General features: G+C 45.6%; 1 protein-coding gene across 2 annotated transcripts in view; it reads left to right on the top strand.

Annotated features, from left to right (window-relative positions):
* LOC108349045 (uncharacterized) overlaps positions 1 to 27,588 on the top strand; it is an 88,813-nt gene that overhangs the window by 43,377 nt on the left and 17,848 nt on the right. The window contains exon 5 of one of the 2 annotated variants that reach the window (XM_087609864.1): positions 23,734 to 24,163. The exons of the other annotated variant lie outside the window; for it this stretch is intronic. Coding sequence (XP_087465990.1) covers positions 23,734 to 23,742 — 9 coding nt within the window. The 3' untranslated portion in view covers positions 23,743 to 24,163. Of the gene's footprint in view, positions 1 to 23,733; positions 24,164 to 27,588 lie in introns of those variants that run through there. 2 annotated transcript variants of the gene reach the window in all.

Raw genomic sequence — 27,588 nt, 5'->3', positions numbered from 1 at the left:
AAAAAAGGCCCCGTGTACTTTCATCCTCCAGTAATAGAATCTATCCACTGCTTATGACAAATCCTTTCTCTAGATCTCAGCTCTGTTTATCAGCCAATAGAATTCATTCTCGGGGCTGGGGATTTAGCTCAGTGGTAGAGCGCTTACCTAGGAAGCGCAAGGCCCTGGGTTCGGTCCCCAGCTCCGAAAAAAAGAACCAAAAAAAAAAAAAAAAAAGAATTCATTCTCATCGCAAAGGTCACAGGTGCTTTGCGTCCTTGCTTGGAAGTTTCCATGTGGCTACCCGCAAACCTTGGTTGTGAGGATTATCAAGTGGAAAAGGTTTCCCAAAGCTTTACAGTGCTTAAATGTGTAAGAAGGATAAACCACGGCTCAGACTCTCTAGAGGTTTTGATCCAGTCTGACCGACCGAGTCAGGCTGTGTCCAGTTTTCATTCTCACCCCTTTGTGGTTTGTTCTCTGCTGGTGGTGAACCCTGGAGGGACCCCACAACAAAAGCAGGGCCTCACGCATGTTAAACAAAACTCTAGTCACCCACCTACATACAGACCTTGAAGCTTTCTTGAAACTAGGTACTGTGTGCTCCAATACCAAAGCGAGCAGAGATTCTTAGTGACAAAACCTGTTGGGCAAGCAAAGGAGGAGGAGGAGGAAGAGGAGGAGGAGGAAGTGAAGGAGGAGGAAGTGAAGGAGGAAGAAGTGGAGGAGGAGGAAGAGATCTTCTGGAGCTAAAGCAATGGCTCAGCTGTTAAGAGCATTGGCTGCTCTTGCAAGGACCCGAGTTCAATTCCTAACACCCACATGGCAGCTCAGCTCACAACCACCTGTAACTCCAGTTTCAGGGAACCTGACACCCTCTTCTGACCAACACAGGGCTACACATGCATACATGCAGGCAAAACACCCACAAAAGAAAAGTAAATCTTCTCCTTCTCATCATCCTTCCTTTACAAAAAAGTCTTAAAAGGTGGAAGCATCATTCAGGCTGTAAAACTCAGCACTCGACAGCACAGCCTGTCAAAACTAAAACAAAGGCCTAATCCATCAAGGCCCATAGTTACGGGAAAGTCTCTGAATGTACTAACCTTGCCTATTGGCTTCTGCAGTTCTGCTTCTGGCTAACTGTTCTTGTTAACTGAATTCTGTCAAATCAGGGGCAGTATACAGGCATTCAACTGGCTTGCCCTCAAGGACCTAGCAATTGCTTAAGACATGACCCGTGAGTACTGCATATAAAAGGACCTGCCTGTCACTCAGCAGCGTTCTCTCTCTCTCTCTCTCTCTCTCTCTCTCTCTCTCTCTCTCTCTCTCTCTCTCTCCCCTGCCCAACCCTTCCTGTTGTCCTCACTGCCCCTGCACTCCTCTTTCTTTCTGCTCCCCTCATCCCCTCATGCCTCTGCTCCCATCTGTCTGTCTGTCCGACTACATGCCCACTTGTTTGCATCTATCCCTCCCCAGGTCCTCACTCCTCTCCCTCCCCCTAATAACCCCAATATCACACCAGATCTGTTGCATGGTATAATTCCTCAGTTGCATATCTCGTCCTGGCCCCACTAAGGACACCGTCCTGGCCACACTATGTTTCATAACAATGGTTTTTCTGCTTAAAAGCTCACCCTAGAAAGGGTCAGTGTTACACCAGGATACCAAACACTCAGGGCAGTTGCTGGCTGGCTAATAAAGACTTTCGATTGGCTTAAACCCATGCTCAAGAAGTCTTCTCTGGTGAATGCCCCAAACGAAAGTTGTGTGAAAGATTCTTTTGAATCCTTTCTGTGTAATTTCTGAACACTATACATAAAGAGCTCAGCTATATTCTCTTAAGCCCTATTTCTTTCTCATAAACAGTAGTAGTCCAAGACTTGTAGTAGATGTCTGAAGGAAAGGGAGCTACTGGGCCCTGTAGACATTGTTTCCCCACACATGCAAACCAATGGTAATGTTGCCATCATTTAGAATGCACAAGAGAGTTTCAATAAAACTAACAATAGCAGGGTTGGGGATTTAGCTCAGTGGTAGAGCGCTTGCCTAGCAAGCACAAGGCCCTGGGTTCGGTCCCCAGCTCCGAAGGGAAAAAAAAAAAAAAAAACAACTAACAATAGCAGATGGGTTGTACTGTAATTGTGTGATCGCTCTCTCACATACTCTCTTTCCCTCTCTCCATGATATGAACACACCATGCAATATGGATCATGCTGGACAAATGAGTGGTTCCCTTCCTGGGCAGGGGAAGACAGAGCGGCGTCGCTTAAGACTCTGCCCTAATCTTCTGAACGGCAATTTAAAACTTATTCTATGCTTGAGATGCTGCTCCTGTGATTCTCACTGAAGTTCCTCCTCCAGTATCTTCAAAACACTCTTTCTTAAAGCTGTCTTTGTTAGGGTTTGATTGCAGTGAACAGACACCATGACCAAGGCAACTCTTTTATTTTATTGGACATTTTTTATTTACATTTCAAATGTTATTCACTTCCCTGGTTTCCCATCCATAAGGCCCCTATTCCATTCCCCTCCCCTTTTCCAAGGCAACTCTTATAAAGGACAACGTTTAACTAGGGCTGGCTTACAGGTTCAGAGGTTCAGTCCAGTAGGCGGGAGCATGGCAGCATCCAGGCAGGCATGGTGCAGGAGGAGCTGAGAGTTCTACATCTTCATCTGAAGGAAGCCAGGAACAGACTGGGCGTCCTCAGGCAGCTTGGAGGAGGGTCTCTAAGCCCATCCCCTCAGTGACACATTTCCCCAACAAGGCCACACCTACTCCCTTGACTGAGCAAATGCAAACCATCACACAAGCCAATAGATCCTCCCTTCCTTACTGCTCTTTGATTCTGTCTCAAGTAAACCCTGCTTGGTGGCACACATCTTTAATGTCTGCATTCTGAGGGTAGAAGCAGGAGAATATCTGTGAATTCCAGGCCAGCCTGATCTACACAGGGAGTTCAGGTAGGGATCTTGCAGTGTAGTGCTTCTTTTGGTCTCTTCCTGAATGAATGAATGAATGAATGAATGAATGAATACTGCAGTCAGGCCTCAGAGACCCAAGCAGGTGCCATAAGGGTATTCCTGAGCAAAGCTGTAAGAGCTATGAACAGAGACGTTGGCTGATAAAGATTGTACTGTTTGTAATGTGAATTGGCCCATCACACACACCTTCTAGCCAAACAGGCAAAAATAAAATGTTCTAAAGTGAAATGCTACCTCCTACATAAAGAGTGGATTTTTTTTTAATTTATCTGCCTGTACACTCCTAGAGGTTTGATTAAAGACTTAGATATCAGTAACAGAACATGGGGAAAAGAACTGTTAGTTAGGTGGGAGAGACTTTCCCCATGGTCGATGAAGGAGTTAATGTATGTCTTGAATTTTGTACAGGGAATATTACATATTAAAATTCTAAAGTAAATACATTGAGCAATAACTCTCTAACAAACAGCACATGATACCTTTAGAAAGATGTAACTGGGGCTGGAGAGATGGCTCAGTGGTTAAGAGCACTGACTGCTCCTCCAGAGGTCCTGAGTTCAAATCCCAGCAACCACATGGTGGCTCACAACCATCTATAATGAGATCTGATTCCCTCTTCTGGTGTGCCTGAAGACCATAACAGTGTACTTATAAAAAATAAATAAGTAAAAAAAAAAAAAAGATGTGGGGTTGGGGATTTAGCTCAGTGGTAGAGCGCTTGCCTAGGAAGCGCAAGGCCCTGGGTTCGGTCCCCAGCTCCGAAAAAAAGAACCAAAAAAAAAAAAAAAAAAAAAAAGATGTAACGGTGCCAAATGTGACTTTAATCCCAGCTCTTGGGAGGTAGAGGCAGGCTGACAGTTGGAGGACAGCCTGGTCTACAGAGTGGGTTCAAGGGCAGCCTGGGTTACACAGAGAAACCCTGTCTTGAAAACCAGGGGTGCGGGGGAGAAGAAGAAGGAAAGAAAGAGAGGGGGGAGGGAGGGAGGAAGGACGGAATGAAGGAAGAAGGAAGGAAGAAAGAGAAAAAGAAGAAAAAGAAAAAGAAAAAGAAAAAGAAAAAGAAAAAGAAAAAGAAAAAACATTTCTGCAGCAGTAGACCACAAACAGGGAAGCCTGGCCTGCCTGGGACTGGTAGAAAAAGGAAGACCTGGGGCTGGGCAGTCCTCACCCTGATGGATGCTCTCTGGCTTGGCTGCAGTTCAGAATTATCTGGGTAGTTCATCAGGCTAGCATCTTTTGAGGACTGTGCCAAAATCGGAGTCTTGAACAAATGTCCCGGGGGTTCTGCTGCACCAGGAACTACTCTTTGAGAAACATGAATAGCTTGCCCAGCATGCTCTTCCAGAATGAGGATGATGACTAAGTTTTAAGGATCTTGTGAGCCTTTCCTGAAAAAGAAGAAAAAGGGCCTCAGATCAGTGACAGTCAAGTCAAACAGAGCAGTCCCCTCCCCGGACACACCAGGGGTCAAACAGGATGTGTCTCCGATGGAGTCTGCTAATGCAAACAAGATCTGGGGGAGAAATAGCAATTTTTCCTTTTCATTCTGAACCTCAGTCAGCCGAGTTCCGGAAACAGTCCTGATTAGAGCATAATTGATTTGGGCCCAGAAAGCAGAGCAGCCGGGCCCACACCCCGCCTCCCCGCTCTGAGCAAGCTGTACGGCATCATCGGACTCTTCAGGCTTTAAAAACAACGCGACATCACACATGCTAACCTAAGGGAGGTTGTGCAGTGGTGATCGGATCGTGACAACTGCACAGTAGAGGGATGGTCGGGCATTTCTACCCAGCCCCCAACGAGAGCAAATACACACCAGGCTTTTTGTTGTTGTTATATAAACACTGGCTTTGGTCACACGGGCTCTGGGGTCTTTTGCCGGTCAGAAAATGTTGACTGTGTATTACTTTCAAAGTTGAATCACTTATTCTAGTTTAAACAAGGATTTTTAAACACTTTGCACACACCATAGAGCGGCTTTAATTCAAATTTATCAGGGATCGAGAAGACAAACCAAATAAACAAGAAAACCCCAATCTTCCGAGAAAGCGGAGAGGAAGTAGATGAAGCCAGTGAGGACTGGCTGCAGAGAGGCTTCTGGGACAGCGTGCTGGACGCTTTACTACTGTTGCGTTGGCTGAGTCGACGCCGCGCTGACTAGCAAGGGGGGTCATCAGCCAACCCGCACGAACTGGTTTGCTGAAACAGCTTTTAGCCTCACACCATCAGCTCTTCTCCCGAACCTAACGTTTGCTGAGCGCAGTCCTCACAATCTCGCTATCCAGAGCAGCGAGAGTACCGAACCAGCTGGGTCACCCACATCAATCGCTTTTGAGTTTCCAGGAAAACACTGATGTCTTGTCACGAAATACTCAGCTGTGGAATAAGTTATTGCTTGGCTCCAACTGGTTTTGTCTTGCGTGTGTTTTCTGTCTTGGTGTTCTTGGCAGACCCGGAACTGGTATCTCTCACGCCTTAAAAAATAACTGAGGGGTTCGTGAGATGACTCAGTGGGTAGAAATGGAGCTGCCGGACAAGGCCGCTGTTCAGTTCCTGTGTGCTAGCTAGCTTTGTATCAGCCTGACCCAAGCTAGGGCCGTTTCTCAGTTGAGAAAATGTCCTGTGAGCAAACTTCTGAGACAGGGGAGAGAGAGTCTTGTAATGTAGTCTTGGCTAGATTAGAACTCACTGTGAAGACCTAGCTGCACTGAACTCGTAGGATCCACATGCCTGTGCCTCCCAAGAGCTGGGATTAAAGGTGTGTGCCACCATGCCCAGTTCATGGTGCATTTTCTTGATTGACACGGATGTGGATGGGTCCATCCCACAGTGGATGGTGACACCTCTGAGTAGGTGATCCTGGATGGAATAAGAAACTAGGCTGAGCAAGCCAAGAGGAACATACCAGTAAGCAACAGTCTCTCATCATCCTGCCTCCAGGCTCCTGCCCTGCTGGAGTTCTTGCTCTGGCTCCCCTGGAAGATGGACTGTGTTGTGGAAGCATAAGAGAAAGTCTTTCTTCTCCCAGTTCTTATGGTCATAGTGTTTTATCACAGCAATAGAAAATCCAACAGAAATTGGTACCAGAAGTTGGGGTGTAGCTGTGACAGACCCACTGTGTTTAGGGAAGACCGTGGCATGTTTGGGGAGGACAGTTGCATATTTAGGGAAGACTGTGGCATGTTTAGGGAGGACCGTGGCATGTTTGGGGAGGACTGTGGCATGTTTGGGGAGAATGATGGAAGAACTTTGGACTGGGAAAGCCATTGAGTTTTCAGAGCTTAATGGAGTAAGAAAGTATTTAACTTGTTGGTTTTTTTTTTTTGTTTGTTTGTTTGTTTGTTTGATTTTTACAAGAAACTACAGTTGAGACCTCGGGTGTTTTGGAGAGACTTTGGATTTTGTTTCTGTTTTAGTATTTTTGAGACAGGGTCTAACTATACAATGTTTGCTATGTAGACCTGACTGTCCTCAAGCTAATAGAGATCCAACTGCCCCTGCCTCCTTAGCCAGGATAAAGGGGTGCCCCTGCGTAGCTGGCAGTACTCTGGGATTTCAGCCACCTATTTCTGACATACTGGTAAAGCTTAGATCACCGGGAATGGGCATCATAATTACTAACCATCCGCACACCCTGCTCACTAACGTGAGGCTTAGATTTATCTATGTAGATTCCATTCTAGGAGCCAAGATATGGGTCAGAGCAATTAGGCGTATCGGCTACTCTCCTAGAGGACCCGAGCCTGGATCCCAGCACACATGTCAGGTGGCTTAGAAGAGCCTGTAGCTCCACTCCCAGAGGATCTGATACCCCCACACCCTCACCTCACAGCTCTAACACAAGTGGGTTTTAAAAACCATAAACACCTGACTACTATCGCACGTACAGTTAAAATTACTTTTTCAGCGTAAGCCGGCTTGCAGCCATTTGTGGAATTTTAATCTTACAGAGGGCTCTGACGGCAAAACCCAACCTTCTCTGTGGTGTTACACGAGCCGTGCACCCCTCTTCCCTCCTGAGCTTCCTTCAAAGGTGGGGGGCGGAGGGGGCTCAGAACCAGATCCGCACAAGTCCTTTCAAGCGCTTGGGGCTGAACTCATGTGTCAAAACCTCCTGGTTTTGGAGATGGGTTGGCTCCGCCATCTCTGTTGACTTTGGTCTGGGTGTTTACCCATGCGTTTGTCAGACCTCCAGTCGATTGTTTATCTTGGCCATCCTATTCCAGCCTGGGGCTTCCCACACCCTGCCATCTGGCACCCTCTCTGGTTTCATTCCCACAGTCATAGCTCTGGGCAGAAACCTCAGCAGAAACTCAGATGCGGCTAAAAGCCCCCAAGGACCATGTCCCTGGTTCAGTGCCCTTGTCCTTGGGGGGGCAGGTGGGGGCGGGGAGGAAGTGGGAGGGACTTTTGGAGAGGTTCCTCGAGGTTTTAATACCAACATTTTATTTGATGGATAGACCGATTCTCAGTATCTCAGTGTCCTGGTAAATGCATCTTGTGGTGAGTTTGAAATTAACCCACAGCCACAGATAACAAATGCCAGACTATATCCAGTATCTCCCTTTTGTTCCTTCTTTTTGTCTGTCAACTCGATCGCTGAAATTTCAGTTTGTATCTTGAGACCTGAAATTGCTTTAGTCAAGATTGCAACAACAAAATCGAGCAAACAAACAAACAAACACCCCAAAAGGAATCTCTGAGAACTGAAGGTTTTATTTGAATTTTGATGGTGAAGACTTTGAGTTAATCCAGTGCAGATAGAAGCCACAAACTACAGTGTATTCACCATACCTGCAGAACACACGCTGCTTTCTTCTTCCTAGCAATCTCCCGTGTGCTTGGACGTTCAATGTCCCCCGCAGGCTCATGTTTGAACAACTGGTGCCTGCCCCACTGGTGGCACTCTTCTGGAAGCTTGTGTAGCCTTTAGGAAGTAGAGCTCCTCTGGAGAAAGAGGGTAACCATGGAAGGCATGAAGGTTTTATGGCCTGGCTGTGTTTCCTGTCTACTCTCTGCTTGCCGATTGACGGTGGAGACAATCTCACCAGCTGCCTTGAATCTGCCGCCACACCTCCCCTGCTGTGACGGACTGTATCCTGCAAAGTGTAAGACAAAATTAACGTTTCCTTCCTGGTATTACTTCTTATCAGGTGTTTGGTCATAGCAACCAGAGAATTAGCTAAGACATCCCCTGACTGACAAGCTTGTCAGCCTTTGACGGCTGTACTAACTACTCAGCCAAAGAGGCTGTCTCGGTTCTCATAAGGGCATTGTCCTCTGTACTGTTAACACCACCATCACTACCATTGCCCGAGGACTTAGTGTGTGCTGAACACCACGACAGGCCCTGAATACGCTCCCACATTTAATCTTTAGCCATCATTCCAGGAGGAAAGAGCTATTATGGCCGTCATTTTATAAATTAGGAGAGATCATGTGAAACCCAATGTCCGGGCTGGAGAGATGGCTCAGTGGTTAAGAGTATATGCTACCTTTCGGAGGGTCTGAGTTCACTTCCTAATACCCATATCAGATGTCTCACAGTTGTCTGTAACTCCAGTTCCATGGGAATCCAATGCCTCTGCTTACACTCACGTGTACATAGCTACAAACAGACATGGAGCCAAAACCAACCAACCAACAACCCTCCCCCACCAAATCAAAATACCAGCCGAACAAAAACCCCACGGTCATAGGGATAGTCAGTGACATTGCTGGACCGCATGCCACAAAGCGCCACACTCTGACCTTAAACTGTATTACTTCGAAAAAATAAAAGAACTGTATTCTGGTCTTGGAGAGATTTCCCAGGGGTTAGGAACACTTGCTCTTCAGAGGACTCCAGTTCTGTTCCTAGCACCCACAACGGCTGGATCAAAACCACCTATAACTCTATTTCCAGGGACCCAGCACCCTCTTCTGGCCTCCCCGGGCACCTGCATACTTTTAAGATATACTCACATAGAGAAACACACATACACACAGATAAAAAAATAAAACAAATCTTTAAAAAGCGACTTGTCCTGTCTTGCGTTGCCTGAGGCATGGTTGTGATACCTTTACCTGCTTTAACTTTGACCTAATTGGTGTGAAGTGTTTATCCTGGTAGCTGCTTTGGGCATCTCAGCCGTTATTGCTGTTGCTGTGGTCAGATTTCATGGATGGTATCGTCCAGAACTGACTTCACCTGCGTGCTGTGTATCTCAGGTGCAGAAGCCTGGGTGGGAGTCTGGCCTTCGTGCTGCAGATGAATCAAAATCAACATGAGATGTGACTCTTGAGACACAGGTTTTTGGTTGTTTGTCCGAGATTCCAATTTGACAGGTCACCCTGTGCTCTATCCATAGCCTTAGTCTAAGTAGAGACTTAGCAAACAGGAGAGCAAGGGCAGCTAAGTCCCCTGTGAAGCCTTAGGGTGGCCATTGTCAGCATAGCCGCAGTTCTGAGCAGGGAGGACATAGGGAACTGGGCAATCAGAGTTTCAAAGAGGCTAGGAGACAGCTCTGGCACAGATGTACAAGGATGAGTGGTCCTTCTAAAGGTGTCTCGGCACCTGCAAGGACTGATGGGAGCAGAGACAGAGCCAATGAAGTCTACGGGGTCCTTAGAGTAGAAACAATGTCACAAGACAGAGCTGAGACAAAGGAATGAAACCTCTTTAAGTCTGTTGCAGAAGGATAGGAAAACCGTGTGAACGGTTCCTAGCGTTAGCCTGCATTGGCTTAAGTAGCCCAATTCCTGAAAGGATTCTGTACTCTCTGTCTCCACATAGAATACAAGCAGCTGTAACTTCCAGAGAAGTGGACAAGCTGTGCTGCTGAGGTGCGCAGAGCAATTAGAAATGTTTGAGTGTTTGTTGTAGGGAAGAAAACAAGTCTATAGCGGGTCTCGAGAGAGGCTGCCTCAGGACGAGGGCGCTGCTTTTCCACTCTGCTCTGCCACTGTCCTGGCACCGAGCAGGGCATCTCTCCGTGCCTCTAGGTTTTAAGCACCGAGTGTACCTGCCGTGTCTTAATTCTCACAGTGTTCGTATTTTTGCATGGCGATTCTAGTCATCTAAGAGAAAACGGCGTCTACTTTGGTCACTCACAGTAGGTTGCCCGGCTGGCAAGCTGGAGGCCGGGAATCGGATCCAGGTCTGTGAGATTTCAAGTCTCACTCCATCTCTCTTCTGCTCTGCCCGCCATGTTTTGTTTAGATTTTGAAACAGAGTTTCCATAGAGCTCTGACTAACCAGAGACTCTGTATGTAGACCAGGCAGTCCTCAAGCTTACAGTGAATTCTCCTGCCTCTGCCTTCCCAGTGCTGGGATTAAAGACATGTGACAGCATGCCTGGTTCTGCTAGCTGGCATTTTTTTAAAAGGAGATTTGTCATCATCTGTTCGAGAGCTAGTGATGATCACCGGCTCTCTCTACTAGTGGATTTCCAGCCTTCATTCCAGTAGGGGCGGGAGGGGGGAGGGGCGTGCTGGGACATGCCGTTGAGCATTTATATTTCCCCACACCACTCTAAGGTCCTTGGGAAGGCACCCCTCCCCCACTCTCCAAGTATCTTTCCTTCAAAAACCTTATAGGACCACCACACAAGTCTCTAACATGCTCTGCTCTGTTGGGTCTGGGCTAGTGGCTTTTGAGGATCCATCTCTCCCCGGCAACTGGTGTCTCTATCAAAGAAGGGTGTGTGTGTGTGATAGAGAAAAATGCATATAATTAAAAGAACTTTCCAGGTGCAGAGAACAAAATCCAGATGAGCTACACTGCGGGGCCCCTAGCATCTGCAGAAGCTGGAAGGAGTGGGAAGAGGGGACTCAACCACCAAGAGCTAAAGAGTGAAGTCAAAGGGCTGGAAAAACAAGCCATTTAATTTATTGGACTGTGTTTTTCCAGCAGCCTTGGGATGGAGCTGCGATTGCGTCCTGCAGGGATTTGTGACCTCATTCTCCTCCCTCTCCCCTCCCAGCATCAACTACAGGGTTTTCCCCTCATGGCTCACATATGGTTTGCGGCAGGAAGCGCGAAATCCCGGAATGAGTAGGGGTTCAGGTTTCAGACTCCAGGGAGACTCAGGTGAGCTACAAGGAATGGCCTTTGTTGCCCATAAAAATAGAGTTGAAAACACAGAGTGCAGTGACCGCTTGGTTTGGAAGGAAGTGATTAGTTCTCCAGAAACTCCCATCAGTTTCCCGGGCAACAAAATCAATGTGCTGTTGATAGAAAAACCAGGAATAAGAAATTGGCTAAAATTGCACATTTTCTCTTTTTTTTTCAAAGTAGAGTTCCTTACCAACCCCAATATGAAACAAAACAATTCTAAACAACACACACATTAAAACTGATTCTCCTTCTCCGGCCTCTGACTTGCCCTGGCTTTACATTTACTGCTGTGTAAACATTGTTACTCTTGAGAAGATTAGAGAAGGGTGAGTCATCCCTGGGGGGTGGGTGTGACATACACACACATACACACACACACACACATGCACACACATACACACACACAAACACACACATGCACACACACATATACATACACACATGCACACACACAGACATACACACACATACACACACATACACATACACACATACACACATATACACACACATACACACATGCACACACATATACACACACAGACACACATACACACATACACACATATACACACACATACACACATATACACACACATACACACACATGCATACACACATACACACACATACACATACACACATATACACACACACAGACACACATACACACATACACACATATACACATACATACACATACAGACACACATACACACATATACACTCATACATACACACATATATATACACATACATACATACACATGCATATACACATATACACATATACACATACACACATATACACATACACACATACATACACACACAGACACACATATACACACATACACACACATGCACACACATATACACACACATACAGACACACATACACACATATACACATACATACACACATACATATACACACATAACACATGCACACACATATACACACATACAGACACACAGACGCACATATACACACACATACACACATACATACACATACACACATACACACACACACACACACACACACACACACACCTATTCTAGTGCTCAGAAGGCTGAAGCAAAAGGATGGAGGTCATTCTGGACACTGAGGTGAGTTCAAGGCCAGCCTGACCTATATTGCAAGACTGGTCAGCAATAAACAAACAAAATAAATAAGTAAGGAAGCCCCTTTCCTAGCTGTACACAGTGTAGGAAAATTTGGGGCAGTTTTGGGCTGATAGTCTTCTCCTGAGTAGGGATAAGTAGGGTAGCACATATAAGTAGTGGACCTGGAACTAGCATGAAATCTTCGTTTACGCAAAGCAGTTAGGGTTAAAGAGTAAAAGGCTCAGAAACTGCCTTAGGCTGTCTTGGCTCTACTGAGTTTCCGCACTGGCTGAACACAGTGTTTGTTTTTACCTTATTGGACTTTGGGATTCGAGCATGCACGTGCCAAGCCAGAGGAGGATGGCCAGTATCCTCAGTGCTGCCTCAGTCTCTTGATCAGAGTCTGCAACCTGAAGCTAGGCTGGCCCAGAAAACTCCAGTAATCCTCCTGCCTCTGTCTGCCACCGTGCTGGGGTTACAGGTGATCACATAGCCACACCTGGCTTTTTATGTGGGTTCTGGGGATTTGAACTTAGGTCCTTATGCTTGTTTGTCAAATGCCCATATCCCCTGAGCTGTCTATTAGGCTTAATAATGATTAATTGTAGAGAGAGGGAAGTTGTGAGGACGTCTTAAAAGTCCTATGTGGTGTGCTCTCTAATCTCTAAAATCAAAGCCTCTATTCCCAACATTTCTCACCAGGGCAGGTGGGAATTCCCTTGCAGGCGCCTGAGAATACAAAGCTCAGAGCCAGAATTTCTGGTCCCCTCCTTATCATACATCAGGTGTCAAGCATAAGAGACCATTGGCTATAAGGTGCATCAATAAGGAAGACATAAAGATTCATGGTTAAGGATGACATAATGGTAGTATACCATCAACTGTAGGGCATCTCCCAATTTCAAAGACATTAAAATCTGCTGGGCACAGTGGCCCTAGCCTTTAGTTTCAGCAGAGGCAGGCAGATCTCTGAGATCAAGGCCAGCCTGATCTACAAATTGAGTTCCAGGACAGCCAGGGATACACAGAGAAACCCTGTCTCGAAAAACAACGACAGCAAAAAGATGTCAAGACCGGAAGGTAAAGATTCGTCTTCACTTGTATAGACTATGGCATTTGCGTAGGGAACTGAATTTCTGGCTTAACCTCCCTTCATCCTCCATTTAAAAACTGGTAATAATCGTAGAGCCGTCGTGATGATTCAGTGAGTTCATTCATGCAAAACACCCTAAACGTTCTGCACGCAGCACATAAGTATTCAGTCAGCTACTCACTGCACCCCAGTCAACTCCACAGACGCCTGCTCAACTGAGGGTAGAGGTTTCCCTGGTTGTTGTTCTGTCCGTGGTGAGAACCGTGCAGTAACAACTACACACGGCAAAGCGTGGTTTTTAGAGCAGTAAGCAAAGTGGGGGCTGGGGGACAGCATCCATTGTCTCTTTGCACCTTAGTCTCTGGTGATCTCTTCAACTACACCCTGGCTTCCACTGAAAGGCACTAGACTGGCAGTTGTCCTCTTGTGGAAAGAGTGTTTGCATTGATGATGCTCTTATGAATTATTATTAATAATAATAATAGTAATTATCATTATTATTATTTTGCCAAGTTTTGTGTTCCTCTAAGCGTATCCTGGAACCACCCCAGCCACAGGGGAATTCTGACTTCAGAGGGATGCTGGGAGTTGGGGGTGGGGTGGAGACAAACAATGAATGCTGTGCACGGCCAGATGGCTCTGCAGGGCAAACACTGTTATTTCATTCACAGAAAATCGGAAATAAGCTGAGTCCACGATTTGGGGCCCAAGGAATGGAAGAGTGACCATCCCCGTCTTGATACACAGCTCTGTCTTGGTGCCACCTAGTTTTTAGAATAGATGGACAGAAACACAAATGAGAATTCCCAAAGCAATTGCTGGGTGGATGTAGCTGGTTCCGAAATAACACAACGGGCAAGGCTCTGGATCCACATCTGCTTCCCAGTCGGCTGGAAGCCTTTGAGTTTTGTTGTTGCGTTTAGCCCTCTGCTATCCCTAATGTTCTCATGAGGCTATTGAAGAAATAAATATCGGAATGATGAGAATGTCATCTAACTGGTACTCCTTGAAAGGCAGGCGGAGAAACCTCCTGGGAGTTGGCAATTGGAGCTCTGTCTCTGGACCTACTGTTACTTCTTGCCATTGTTCAGTGTTAAATTTCCCATCTACAGAGTACCTTCTAGCTCCAAGTCTTTGTAAATCAGTAACTTAGTAATCATTTAAATGCCACCCAGCAGATACTTAGTTTTCCCGTCAGTCATCTGGACTGGGCTGAGTTGTGGTCATACTTGTTTAAATCCTGCTGTCAAAGGCGCTTTGTAGATACGGTTCATTGACTTTATTTATTTATTTATTTTTTTTTTTTGGTTCTTTTTTTCGGAGCTGGGGACCGAACCCAGGGCCTTGCGCTTCCTAGGTAAGTGCTCTACCACTGAGCTAAATCCCCAGCCCTGGTTCATTGACTTTAAATTTAGATTCATTGACTTTAAATAAAGCAGTTTGCTTTTATTGGTGATCTTTTAAATTTTAATTTAATTTGATCTATTATTATTATTATTATTATTATTATTATTATTATTATTATTATTTTCACCCAGTTAGCTGAAGTCCTTTAGAGCAAAGGACTAAGATTTCCTGGAAAGGAAGAAATTCTGTTTTACCACTTGAGAAACTGCCGGAGTTAAAAATCTGATTGGCTAGTTAACTCCACCAGTTTCATACCGAAGCCAGAAACACCAGCTCTTGCTTTTTTACTCTTACTTACTTAGAAGTTCGCAGCTTGCTGGCCTGCCTTGAGTATTCCAGATCTGCCAGGCCTATAGCTACAAACAAGAAGAATGACTCTGTCCCAGAAGCATTTGCTTCATTTACCCTGTACTTGAACATTCCGCCTGCCTGACCTTCTCGGTGTTTGACTTGTTTTCCTAAACTTGCCTCACCCCTCAGCTCAATTCAGCCTTGTGTTTAGTCATAGAGGATTATAATTTAAGTTTTCTCTTTGCCTCTAGATGCTATTTATTTTCCCAAATAAAACTTCCTCTGTTGTGCCTCTAACCTGAGGCCCCATGTGTTGACCCAGAGGGGCTTTGATGGGTCTGATGAGTTTCCTGCAAGCGTCGACACAGACATCCACTCACTCGAGCCTCTGCGCTTCTGGGCTTCAATCTCTTAGAGCATTCTTGCCCTACATACCTTAGTGCAGAAACTACATTCTTCCCACAGTGTTCTCATGCTTTTACAAAGGGTTAAAAACCAGCTGAATTCATAGCTATCTCCTGGGTTTTGAATCTCTTATTCATGCCTCAGGGGACATTTAATTACAGGTGGATATGTTTGTTAATTAAAAGGGAGTGTGTGTGATCTCCCTTTGCTTATTCAGGGGGCAATCTTTAAATCTTTAAATATAAGCACAGACTCTCTCTCTCTCTCTCTCTCTCTCTCTCTCTCTGTGTGTGTGTGTGTGTGTGTCTGTCTGTCTGTCTCTCTGTCTCTGTCTGTCTCTGTCTCTGTCTCTCTGTCTCTCTCCATCTCTGTCTCTGTCTCTCTCTCTCTATGAGGGTGTGTGTGTGTGTGTGTGTGTGTGTGTGTGTGTGTGTGTGTGTGGACAGGGTAGGGGTGAAGTTTTTTCACAGAAAATGTTTGCTAAGCTCTTAGAGATTCATGAAAGGAAGTTACTTGGCTAATGCCAGGAATTATTAGAAACGCAGACATCACTATTGTTGGCCCTACTCTAAAAGGATCTTATCATGGAAGAGTGTTTGCCTTTCTAAGGAGTACCTCATAGAGTGCCTAGAGCACACAAGGACTTCAATGCGCTGTCTGTTGAAATCTAAAGGGTTCTATATATGGTCTCCCAGTCTGTGGTATGTTTAAGCTATTTGGGTATTTTCCTCTCTCTTGTTCACTCTAGTGGAATCAGGCTGAGCTTCTGTTATATAATACCACCAGCTCCTGCAGTAATGAGCAACTTCTAAGGAGGAGGCACCAGGGGAACAAAGCCATCTGGCCTCTGCCAGCCCGCCATACCCTGCCAGTACACCTGCAGAGAGCTCCCAGGGCTTGGCCTAGAAGAGAGACTGCTTATTAGGTTTCATTGCGTGAGGTGACAGAGCCTTTCCAGGACAGGCTGGACTAAAATTCTCCTCCTTTGTTTCCTGGCCAAGTTTTCTCCTGGGGCTCCGGGATCACCAAGCAGCTGCCTCTCTGAACCTGTATCTTTTACTCTCGCCTCACCTGCTTTGGGAAATCTGATTGACTCAGACAGAGACGTGAAATATTTAGAGGTGGCTCTCTGCCATCCATGTCTCGAAAAGCTTGCAGGGTTAACCCAGGCAGGTGTCACGTGTTGGTCGCCTGTCTCTGTAGACTTGGCCATGGTTCATGCCAGACCCATTTCAGTATTAAATCGGGCTGGTTTCATCTCTATGTCTTAATCATAAGGAGACTCTGTTTCTTACATCCCCTGCTGTTGCTAGAGAGAGGGGTTATCATGTAGAGAGCCCTTTGTGACAAGACAGGAAACCCCAGTTTAAATGGAGAAAAAAGACATATTGTATCAACTAAATGAGAAGCTTGAGGCTAGCTGGCTTCAGGTTCAAATGAGGTCACCAGGCTTCTCTTCATTTTTTCTCTTTGCCTTCTGTGAGGTTGGCTTTATTTTTGGTGTCCAGGTGGTGGGCCCTAGCATGGTATGGGACTGTCACAGAAGTTTCAGACTTCATAGGGAAAAGAACGTATGGTGGGCAGCTTTCTGTGAGGGCAACTTGTGACAAGTCAATTTTGAAGAGGAAAGGGCGCTTTTGGCTCATGGCTATAGCGATTTCAATTCCTGGTCTCTTGGCCTCCACGGGGGACCGATGTAGCACAAGTACGTGCGGTGGGGACTCATGATGGGCGGGAACTCGTGATGGGTGGGGACTCATGATGGGCGGGGACTCATGATGGGTGGGGACTCATGCTGGGCGGGGACTCATGATGGGTGGGGACTCATGATGGGTGGAGACTCATGATGGGTGGGGACTCATGCTGGGCGGGGACTCATGCTGGGTGGGGACTCATGCTGGGCGGGGACTCATGATGGAAGAGCTGCCTATTTCACCCCTGCTAGGAAGTGAAGGGGAAGGTAAGGCTCTCAATATCTCCTTCGAGCCTCCCAGCGTAGCTTCGTTATACTAGGCTCCATCTCTTAAGAGCGTCACTACCTCCCAAGAGTACCAGAGACTGGTTCCTGTAACATACAGGCCTTTGGAGGACAGTCAAGATCCAAACTACAGCCAAGAGGTGGACAATGTTTGTTTTGCGTTAAGGTGCCAAATAGGAAATAGTTTAGGATTTGAGGATCATACGGCTTCTGTTGCAACTTCTTAGTTCCACTGTAATAGCGTAAAAGCAACCATAGATCATGCGTAAATGAACGAGCATGGCTATGTCTCAAGACATTTTTATTTACAAAAAACAGGCAGCGGGCCAGATACCGCCTGACCTCTGGAACTACAGAATTGTTGTTGGAAAAAGTCTACTCAGTCAGGGACTAATTTTCTTGGCTTCTCTCATAATCGGGAGAGGTCACGTGACTGAGATAATGCCAGTGGGACACTAGTGGAAGTTATGTGGACGTTTTGGGGGCCAGAAGTTGCAGTGGACAAATACACTTACTTCTTTACAGTCTCTTTACCTCCTGAAGGTGGATAAAACGACAACAAACTTTCCCCAGGACGGGAGTCTTTACTGCTTGGAGTTGAGCTGCCAAATGACCGAAGCATTTGCAGCACACTGTTGGGCAACTGGCAAATAGATCTGTGTTGTGTCTGAGTCACTGCACAGCTTTTCTACCTTAAGTAATGTAAAAACATGTGTGTGAAAGGGAGTCAGAGTGTATAAGACACCCCCCGAAGGGCACTCAGTACTTGTACAACGAGAGAAGAAACAACCCCAGAGTAGGCGTAAAAATGGTGCAAAATAGTTCTTAAGATTGTTGACTACCAAAATCTGAAAGTACAGCCAAACATTTACTGGGACTATAGCTCTAGGAAAAGCCTTTTAAAAGAAATCTCTCTCTCTCTCTCTCTCTCTCTCTCTCTCTCTCTCTCTCTCTCTCTCTCTCTGTGTGTGTGTGTGTGTGTGTGTGTGTGTGTTTGAGTTGAGTCCCTCCCTGCTTATTGTAGACAAGAGAAACATGATCCTTAGTAATAAACGGCAAAGATTAAAGGAGACAGTCTCCCAGTTGGAAAAATCTTGTGGATTCTGGATCTCCACTTGGGAATAAGACTGAAACACACACAGAAACACACACACACACACTCTCTCTCTCTCTCTCTCTCTCTCTCTCTCTCTCAGAGAGAAGATGGTTTACTAACTCTGCTCTGCGAAGATCACATTAAGGGTGGAGTCCTACGCAAACCAATTGTTCCAATGGTCTAATGGTGGCTGTCACTGGATACTGAGACAAGAAAAGCAGATACTTGAGACATCAGAACTAGCTCTAGGAAAGGACTTTAGGTGTGGTCACTGGCATTTGGGACTTACTGGAAGCAAAGAAATGGGAAGGTTATTGTTACCAAGGGGATTGTATTACAGAGATTCCCAAGCTCAGATGAGTGCTCTCTGATCGGTCTAGCCTTTTCCTCTCGTCTTAAACTCCTCTGAGCAGGAAATGATCTACGCAGGCTGGACAGTGTTCATGAGCACCCCTCCAGAACTGATCCACGGGATAACACGCTCCTCCTTCCTTCTGCTTCTAGAGGAAGACCAGCAGCACTGCACTGTTGTTGCTTCAAATGTGTGTGCAGGTGCAAGTGTGTGTACACATTGTGTGGAAACCAGAGGACAACCTCCAGGGGTCACTCCTCAGGGGGACATGGTGACATGGTATCTCTGTGGGCATGTGTCCGTGTCTGCCTCCCTGGTGCTTGGCTTTTAAATTGTTTTTCTGTGGAATTGAAGTCACGTTCTTGTGTAGCAAGCATGTTACCAGCGCAGCCACCTCTACAGGACCCTGTACTAGTGTCATGTGCTCCGTCTCTCTGATATGGTCCGGTAAGTTCCTACAGCTATGAAACTCTGGTTTAATTCAACAAGTTCACAGGTCATGTTTTATTAGCATGGTATTATTCATCATTCTGTGCCCTGTAACTGTTCCATTCAGAGAGTGGTTCTTCTCCATATTTGTGTGTATCAAAGTCTGTTATTTACTTAGACAGACAAGGCCAAATGATTCTGTTTAGCACTTGTGTTCAAAATAGAGCACCTCAGCAAACTGCTACTCTGTAGCGCTGAGTAACACATTGTTGCTCTCTCTATAAAATGGCGTACCTCAGGATGAACAGTTTGCCTTATTCTTCACTTAGACCCTGCTATATGTGTGAACTTTAGCCGAGAACATCCAAGTGACTATGGTGGAAGTCATTTTCAGGCCAAGAAGCTGATGTGTTCCACCTTGATCTAAGTCTTCTGCTGGTTGAGTATTAATAAAGATCACACTCTGGGTCCTAGGGGACAGTGCAGCCCCAGCATGCAGTCCCTGGGCTCTGAGTCATTACTCAGAGGAAGATTATCTTTTGACTGCTGTGTAAGTAAAACATAACCTCCCCCCCCACTTTTATGCTCTTTTTAAAACTTATTCTTTAAGAATTTAACACAATATATTTCCATCCCATTCACCCTTCCTCCTCTGACTTCTCACCAATCCACCCCCACTTCCCTACTCATCCAATTTTATGTCTTCTCTTGTTTAAAAAAATCATTTTAAAATGCATTATATGTGTATGGGTGTTTTGTCTGCATTTATGTCTGTGTACCACTTGTGTGCCTAGTGCCCTTGGGGGCCAGAGGAAGCACCCATTGGATCCCCTAGAACTGGAGTTACAGATGGTTGTGAGCCACCATGTGGATGCTGGGAATTGAACTCAGGTCCTCTGGAAGAACAGTCAGTGCTCTTAACTGCTGAGCCATCTCTCCACCCATTACCTGATCTCCTTTTAAGACTATCAAGTCCAATTTGTATTACACAGGCACCTGGTTACACCCTACCAGAGGTTGCACCCTTAAAGAACTCTGACTCCCCCTCTTCCAATAGCCATTGATTTTTAATAGCTCCTTGGCTGGAGGTAGAACTTGTCCTGCCTGAGCTTGCATAGGTCTTGTGCATGTTGTCCTCACAGTGAGTTCTATGTGAAGCTACCCTGATGTGTCTGGAAAGCACTGTCATTTTGTAGTCACCCACCACCTCATGAGCTCTTAGTTTTGAGCAATTGTAACATTTTGTATACTTGTTGACATGGCAGGGTCTACTTAGCACAACCACACTGCCGGCTGGTCTGTATGTCAGCCTCACTTTTCCTTGTTAGGTTTTATATTTAAATCTCCAATCTGGGATAGAGAGATGGCTCAGCAACTTACCAAATACTGCTCTCCCAAAGGACCTAGGTTTGTTCCAAGCACCCACATAAGGCAGCCCACTACAACCTGTAACTCCTGTTCCAGGGGATCTAGCACCCTCTTCTGGCCTCCACAGACACTGCACTCACGTGCACAAACCTACACCCATTCCCACACCTGTACCCACTCACACAGTTTTAAGAGAACTGGTGTTGATTTCTTGGAACTGGAGAGGTATTGGATCTGCTTTCGTGTGTGTGTGTGTGTGTGTGTGTGTGTGTGTGTGTGTGTGTGTGTGTCCAATCCACAGCATCATGTATTGAAGAGTGTGCAGGTTTTCTAACTTTTAATACTTTGTTGAAAAGCAGTTGGCCCTAGATGTGTTCACTTCTAGGCTTGAGTTCTTCCATTGGTTGAGGAGAGTCTGCTGAAGCTGTTAATTCAAAAGCAACTCTGTTTTTATGCATTCACGTCCCATGGGGCTTATCTGCCCACAGTGAGGCTTATTGAAGGATTCCCTACAAATATCTATCTCTTTGTCTGAGTTGTTTTGGAAAGTCAACATTTTCCATTTCCTTCACATTTCCAGTGACATTTTCTGTTACCCCCAATAGCTTCCACTCCTGTGTTAAGACTGATATTCCAGGGAGAGGACTTTCAGCTTTCATCTAAAACAGTGTTGTTCAAATAGTTTTCTCCCTGTTTCAGGAGAAAATTAGAAATCTTGGATGTTTTTCCTTTGCCTCAAGCGGAGTGACTTCCCCACTTCTGATGTCATGGGACCAATACACATTTGCTTCTGAAAAACTCTGAATAGATCATCAAGGTACTTTTCCATAGAAAGCAAACTCCATCCCTCACATGCATCCTGTTTCGAGCTGTTAATAGCATAACTTTATAAAATGTGTATGATATATATCTATATTTATATCTATATTTATATATTTACAAGTACATAATCAAATGTGGCTATTTTAGACTTACAGCTCCGGCAGGGTTGTCAAATTCAGTTGTCTAAATTGTATGTTATGTGACTCTAGAAGTCACATTTACATTACAGGCTATGTATCTGGAAATCCACAAAAGTTCTATAGTCCCCAACCTACATGAACATATGTTCTAGGCCTTTCTAGGCTTTTCCCACCATCTCACTAACTGCCTCTCACTGCCCCAATTCCACGTTCCTGGGGGAAAACATTTGGTCATCTGCTTGGGGTCAGTTTTCCACTCCTGTCCAATCAGATATGCTTGAGTTGGAGACATCTTATTATAGACACAGGGATCCACACTGTGACTTTCCTTGGGGAGCCCGTTGGGGAGAGGGAAGCAGAGAGCAGTTCTCAGGAAGACTGAGCACGTGGGCTGCTATTTAAGTAAGGTGTCTGTTCTGTGATCTTTGCAGGAGTCCAGTACCTACCTAAATCGTAAAGGCTTTTGTTCTAGACACCATCCTCTACCTCCCCTTCTCTGTTGTCAGACTTTGGTTAAGTGCCTTGAGTGTCTAATAATGAAGACATGCAGGCTTGACTTCCAGGGTTCCCTCCCTCAGGCTCCCCTGTTTCCATGGAGATCACTTAAAACCTAGCTTAGGAAACAGCTTTCTGCACCCATAGGTCTTCCTTCTCTGTGTGGCTTCTTCGGAGTCCTGGGCTCATGGTCTCTGGCATCCTGTACCTGTTGTCTAGTCTTTTGTTTATGTGACTATTTTGGGTGTTCTCTGAATAGATGGAATGTGTCAGCCCTCGTTCCTTTCCTCTCCTTTGTGCGAGCCAGGCCTTGGGTGGGTTATCTAAAACTCATTCTAATTACCCCCCCCCCCCCCACACACACACACTTCTCCAAACAGGGTTTAACGGTTCTATGGGGCACTTGGTTCCAGAGAGACAGGAAAAGGAGTCTTATGCCTGAATTACTATGTAGAGCAAGCATAACTTAACTGCCCGTTATGCAAATAGGAAACAGATTTCTATTGTCTCTAAATCATTATATAGTGTGGATCTCTTTCTAACATCCGATTAGCTATCGGAGCAGTACAGAAACTGGTCTCTCGACAGGAATGAAAATGTGTGAAGATAAAAAAAAAATATGTGAAAAGCCCAAAACAGGTGGTGACAAAACGGGAGATGGAAAAAAATTCGTAGGCTGAAAAAAAACAGGGTTCCGCACGCAGTGTGCGGTGGCAGGGGCAGTCTGTCTTAACCGGGCTATCCGCCATCACACGTCAATCTAACCAGGTGTGTCAGGTATCTACATTTCTAGAGGAAGCCCTTATAAAGAGACAGGATCTCAGAATTTTCAAGTGCTTGAGTTCAACTCCTTGCTGCTTGTGACAAATTATTACTTTAAAAAAATGATTATCTTTGGCAAGAAGTTACCAGTATAAACTGTAAAAGAAGAAAAATAGAAGATAAAAAGAGTCCCAAGATTTAGAAAAGCTTGTTGATTCTGGATCCCAAATGGGGATTAAAACGGGAAAACACACACACACACACACACACACACACACACACACACACACACACACACACACACGAGAGGAGAAAGACCATTAAGAATTAAATATTGCAGCTCACCCCTACAGCAAAGTTCAAGTTAAGGTCAGAGCCTTTCCACCCAACCTGATTGTTCTGATGGTTCTAAAGGTAGCTGCTGCTAGGTCCAAAGAAAGCTACTGAGACAAGAAAGCAAATAACTTAGACTTCAGAGCTCGCGCTAGGAAAAGACTTTGGGTGTGGTCCCTGGAGTCTGGAATTTACTGGAAGCAAAGAAATGGGAAGGTTATTGTTATTGAGGGGATTGTGTTACAGAGATCCCAACTCAGATGAATAATCTCTGGTTAGTCAAACCTTTACCTCCTGTTCTAAATTCCTCTGAGCAGGAAGTAGGTTCTGGAGGCTGGACGGTCTTCCTGAGGGTCACTCCAGAAGTGACCCATTGACAACGTCCCACCTATAATGAGTGAGGAGGGATCACTAAGAGAGTACAGTAGGAGACACTAAGGAAAACTAGACAAGGAAGCCCCACCGGAGAGTAAGACAAGGGACAGATAGATAGCAAGGGGCTTAGCCTGCCAGAGAGAATCTTTATATACAGTGCTCACTGTTAACGTAAAAACTATGCATTTCCTGTTTGTTTTTTCTTTGTATAACAGATGTCTTAATGGCTATTATCAAGTTTTTCTTCCACCCTTGGGCAGTGGAGATGTTAGAGCAGAAGTTCTCATCCTGTGGGTCCCCAAGCCTTGTGGGTCAACCAACCTAAGACCCAAGGCCACCGCAAAACATGGATATTTACATTACGGTTGATAACAGTAACAAAAATGACAGTGATAAAGTATCAACTAAAGTAATTTTAACTGGATTTTTAGACAATATAGTGCTGAGCCAGGAGGAGCTACATGTAAAACTGAGTAAGCGCTTGCATCCTCGTGGCCTGGCGTCCTGGACGTTGAGCGAGACGTGAGAACTGGGAGGGAGCACTGCAGACTGTCTTCTGAGAGACAGAACGGATGTGGTAGCCTTCTAACAGAGGGAAGGGGGGTGGTGGGCTATTCGTGTCCAGAAGAGTGTAATAAACCTGCAACTGTTTACTAAGGACTCCGTTTGCTAAAGATCCATTCTATCTTCTTTGGACACACAGCACCCTGAACTCTAAAGGCAGTTAGAGTCATAAGCAAGCCATTGGCAGAGACCAACGTGTTTGAGTCTTTCCACGATCAGAATCTGTTACGCATCAGTAGAGCCATAAGCTACATCCATTTCATCACAATTTCACTTGGTGGCTGCAACACACATTCCTCATTCCATTTTTATCATTTTCCCTTTGAGGTGTGAGTGTGTGTGTGTGTGTGTGTGTGTGTGTGTGTGTGTGTGCATGCGCACACTCTAGCTAGCTCCCTAGCTCCCTGAGTGGCTAGACTGGCTACCCAGTAAAGTCCTGCATCTGCCTTCCCCTCCCCACATGCTAAGGTTGTAGATGCAAAGCATTGCTCACGGAGTTCCTTGCGTGGGTGCTGAGCACCTGAACTCAGTCCTTGTGCTCACGTGGCAGGCACTTAATCGATGAAGCCACCACCCAGCCCTTCATGCTTATCTTAATCCATAGCATCTGCAGTACCCAGACCATTCACCATCCTCTCAATAGTCATATTTGCTAGCAGAGATTTAGAAAACAGGAGAGAGGCCATATACCTAAGACAAGGAGTCAAAGTCCAGTCAGTGCTAATGCCAGAGACGCTGCTGCTGACCCGGAACCAGGCTATGGACCCACAGCAGGCTGTCAAGTTTGAAATGGGTGCTATGCTGGTGTCACAACAAGGACTCTCAGTCTCTCCAACCGGGTCAGTTTAATCAGGCCAGGCTGAAGTCCCCCTCATAAATTCCTTGACAATTTCTATGGCAAAGATCATGGAAGTTATTTGGAGGGTCCACGTCATGATGGCCAGCTGCCACTAACGTGCCACATCTTAACAGTCCCTTTTATGTTTCAGGTGAGGGATTACATCAATTTTAAATTTTTTTTATTTTATATAAAAGTTTATTTATTGTATTGCTGTTATACTTGTGGGGTGTGTGTGTGTGTGTGTGTGTGTGTGTGTGTGTGTGTGTGTGCGCGAGCGCGCATGCGCACATATGTGTTACAGCACACCTGTGCCACAGCAGTTCTCCAGAGGTCAGAGGATGACTTTCAGGAGGCTGTTCTCTTCTTCCTCTTGGGAAGGCAGGCTCTCTCTGTTTCTGCCGCTCTGTGCACTCCTAGCTAGTTGGATGCCCCTGTCTCTGCGTCCCTTCTGGCCGTGGGAATGCTGGGATTACAGATGTGTTTCACTACATCTGGCTGTTTTTAGGTTCTTTGGCTCCAGCTCGGATCACATGGCAAGTGCTTTTCCCAGCTGAGTTACTTGCCAAGCCCTGGCATTTGTTGAGCTATGTTTTTCTAAATTCCAATGCCTGGGCTGTCATCCTAAGAACCCTCCTGGCCCCCTCATAGAGCATGTCTGTATTTAACAGGTCAATGCGGGGTACGCCATAAACCTAGATAAGCAGTAAATAATGTTTGCATGCCCCATGCACTGTTTTGGCATGCACCGCTGTTAGAACATTTTATCAGAATTCAGATTTAAGTGTCGGCGAGATGGTTCAGTGGTTAAGAACACTAACTACTCTTCCAAAGAGCCAGGGTTCAATTCCCAGCACCTACATAGCATCTCACAACTGAAACTCCAGTTCCAGAGGGATCTGATACCCATGCACAGATACACATGCAAGCAAAACACTAATGCACATAAAATAAAGTAAAATTTTGAAAAGTAAATTCAGATTTAACCGAGGATCTTGAAATTTATCTGAAAACCCTCTTGTTCTTTGATGGAATAATAGACTTAAGGTCCCGGCTGGGTGGTATATATATTTATAATCCTGGCACATTAGTAGTTATATATTTATTTATATGTTTACATATTTATTTCCTTTGTAAATGATTTATATATTTCATATGTATTTATTATATTAATAATCCCAGCACGTTTATATTTATACATTTATTTCACTTATAAACAATTTATATATTTCATATACATTTCATTTATATCTTCATTATATTTATAACCCTTGGAGGCAGAGGCAAGAATATGTTCACGAGTTTGAGGTCAGTCTGGTCCGTGTAGAGTTTTAAGCCAGCCAACGTTACGCAGAAAAACCCAATCTTGGGGAGGAGAGGCGGAGACAGGCTCGGACTTAAGGTTTTAAATCTTTATTAGTCAGTTTTGCATCACTGAGGATAGAACACAAGGCCTCCTGTAAGGGAAAGCACTCTGCCACAGAGCTAAGGCCGCAGCCTGTTTGGCTCTTCTTTACGCACAGGTAGGTGTGGTCTTGCTCTGCTCCATAGGACCGTACCTATCTCCAGCTCCAGCTCCAGAGTTATAGCCAATGAGCACTCGGACGAGCCTTTGAGCAGGCAGGACAGCTAGTACGCAGGTCAGCTCACAGCCTATCAGGGAGTCCGGTGCAAAAGTTCTACATGAAAAGCCAACCGTGATGAGAGCAGCCAACCAGATGTTTTGTCTCAAAAGTCCGAACTCATCATGTGAGAGAATTAGTCAGTAGAATAGAAGCCAAAAGACACATAGAGAGCAAGAGACAGAAAGGTGAGCTCGTGGTTCAGCAGAGGACCTGAAAAGTAGCTTTGGTGAGGAGAAGGTAGTGAGGGCCGCTTAGTGGCAACAGGGGCATTATGGGTAGGCGGGGAGGTTGCTAAGCCCTGGCAATGGCCAGACACCAGAGACCTGTGAGCCCTAGTTACGAGAGTCCAGAGCTAGCCCGCCCCTGGAAATGATCCACACACAGCAGTCCCATTCCCACACCAAGACCCAAGCTCTTTAAAACCCAGCTGGACCATTCTGGTTGTTTTTGCTTTTCCTTGGTTCATAGAGAGATCTGCCTCCTTGGCTGACCTTCCTTCTTTCTGTTTCTGTGCTTAGAGTGAACCACCACCATTTCTGGGATCAAGTTAACCTCACTGAGAAAGACAGACCTCCCCGTCTGCTTGTTCTGGTCAATCCCCATGAGGGAAGGGAGTTTTCCTCACATCCATATTTTAGCATGAAGCAAAACTTCAAATGCTGGGGCTGGGGATTTAGCTCAGTGGTTAGAGTGCTTACCTAGGAAGCGCAAGGCCCTGGGTTCGGTCCCCAGCTCCGAAAAAAAGAACCAAAAAAAAAAAACTTCAAATGCCAACACATTCTGATCCCAACTTGGAGCTTTGGGCCTGTGTCATGTGCCACTACCTACCTTTGAAAAAATACCGGCCATGACATCAAACTAGTGCTGGGCACAGGGACTAGTACATGCTCGGAGACCAGTGAATAATGCGTTAAGTGCCCCCTGCCTATGTCAGGTTGGATGCCTGTGGTGTTGGTGGAAACCTCTGAATTCAAACGCCAAAACCACCTGCTTGGAAACCGGGCAAGCATTTCAAGGCCTCCGTTTTCTCTTCTGTAAATGAG

This window comes from Rattus norvegicus, chromosome 1 (genome assembly GCF_021556685.1).
Source record: "Rattus norvegicus strain SHRSP/BbbUtx chromosome 1, alternate assembly SHRSP_T2T, whole genome shotgun sequence".
Taxonomy (NCBI): Eukaryota; Metazoa; Chordata; class Mammalia; order Rodentia; family Muridae; genus Rattus; species Rattus norvegicus.
This window is presented reverse-complemented; position numbering and strand designations above follow the sequence as displayed.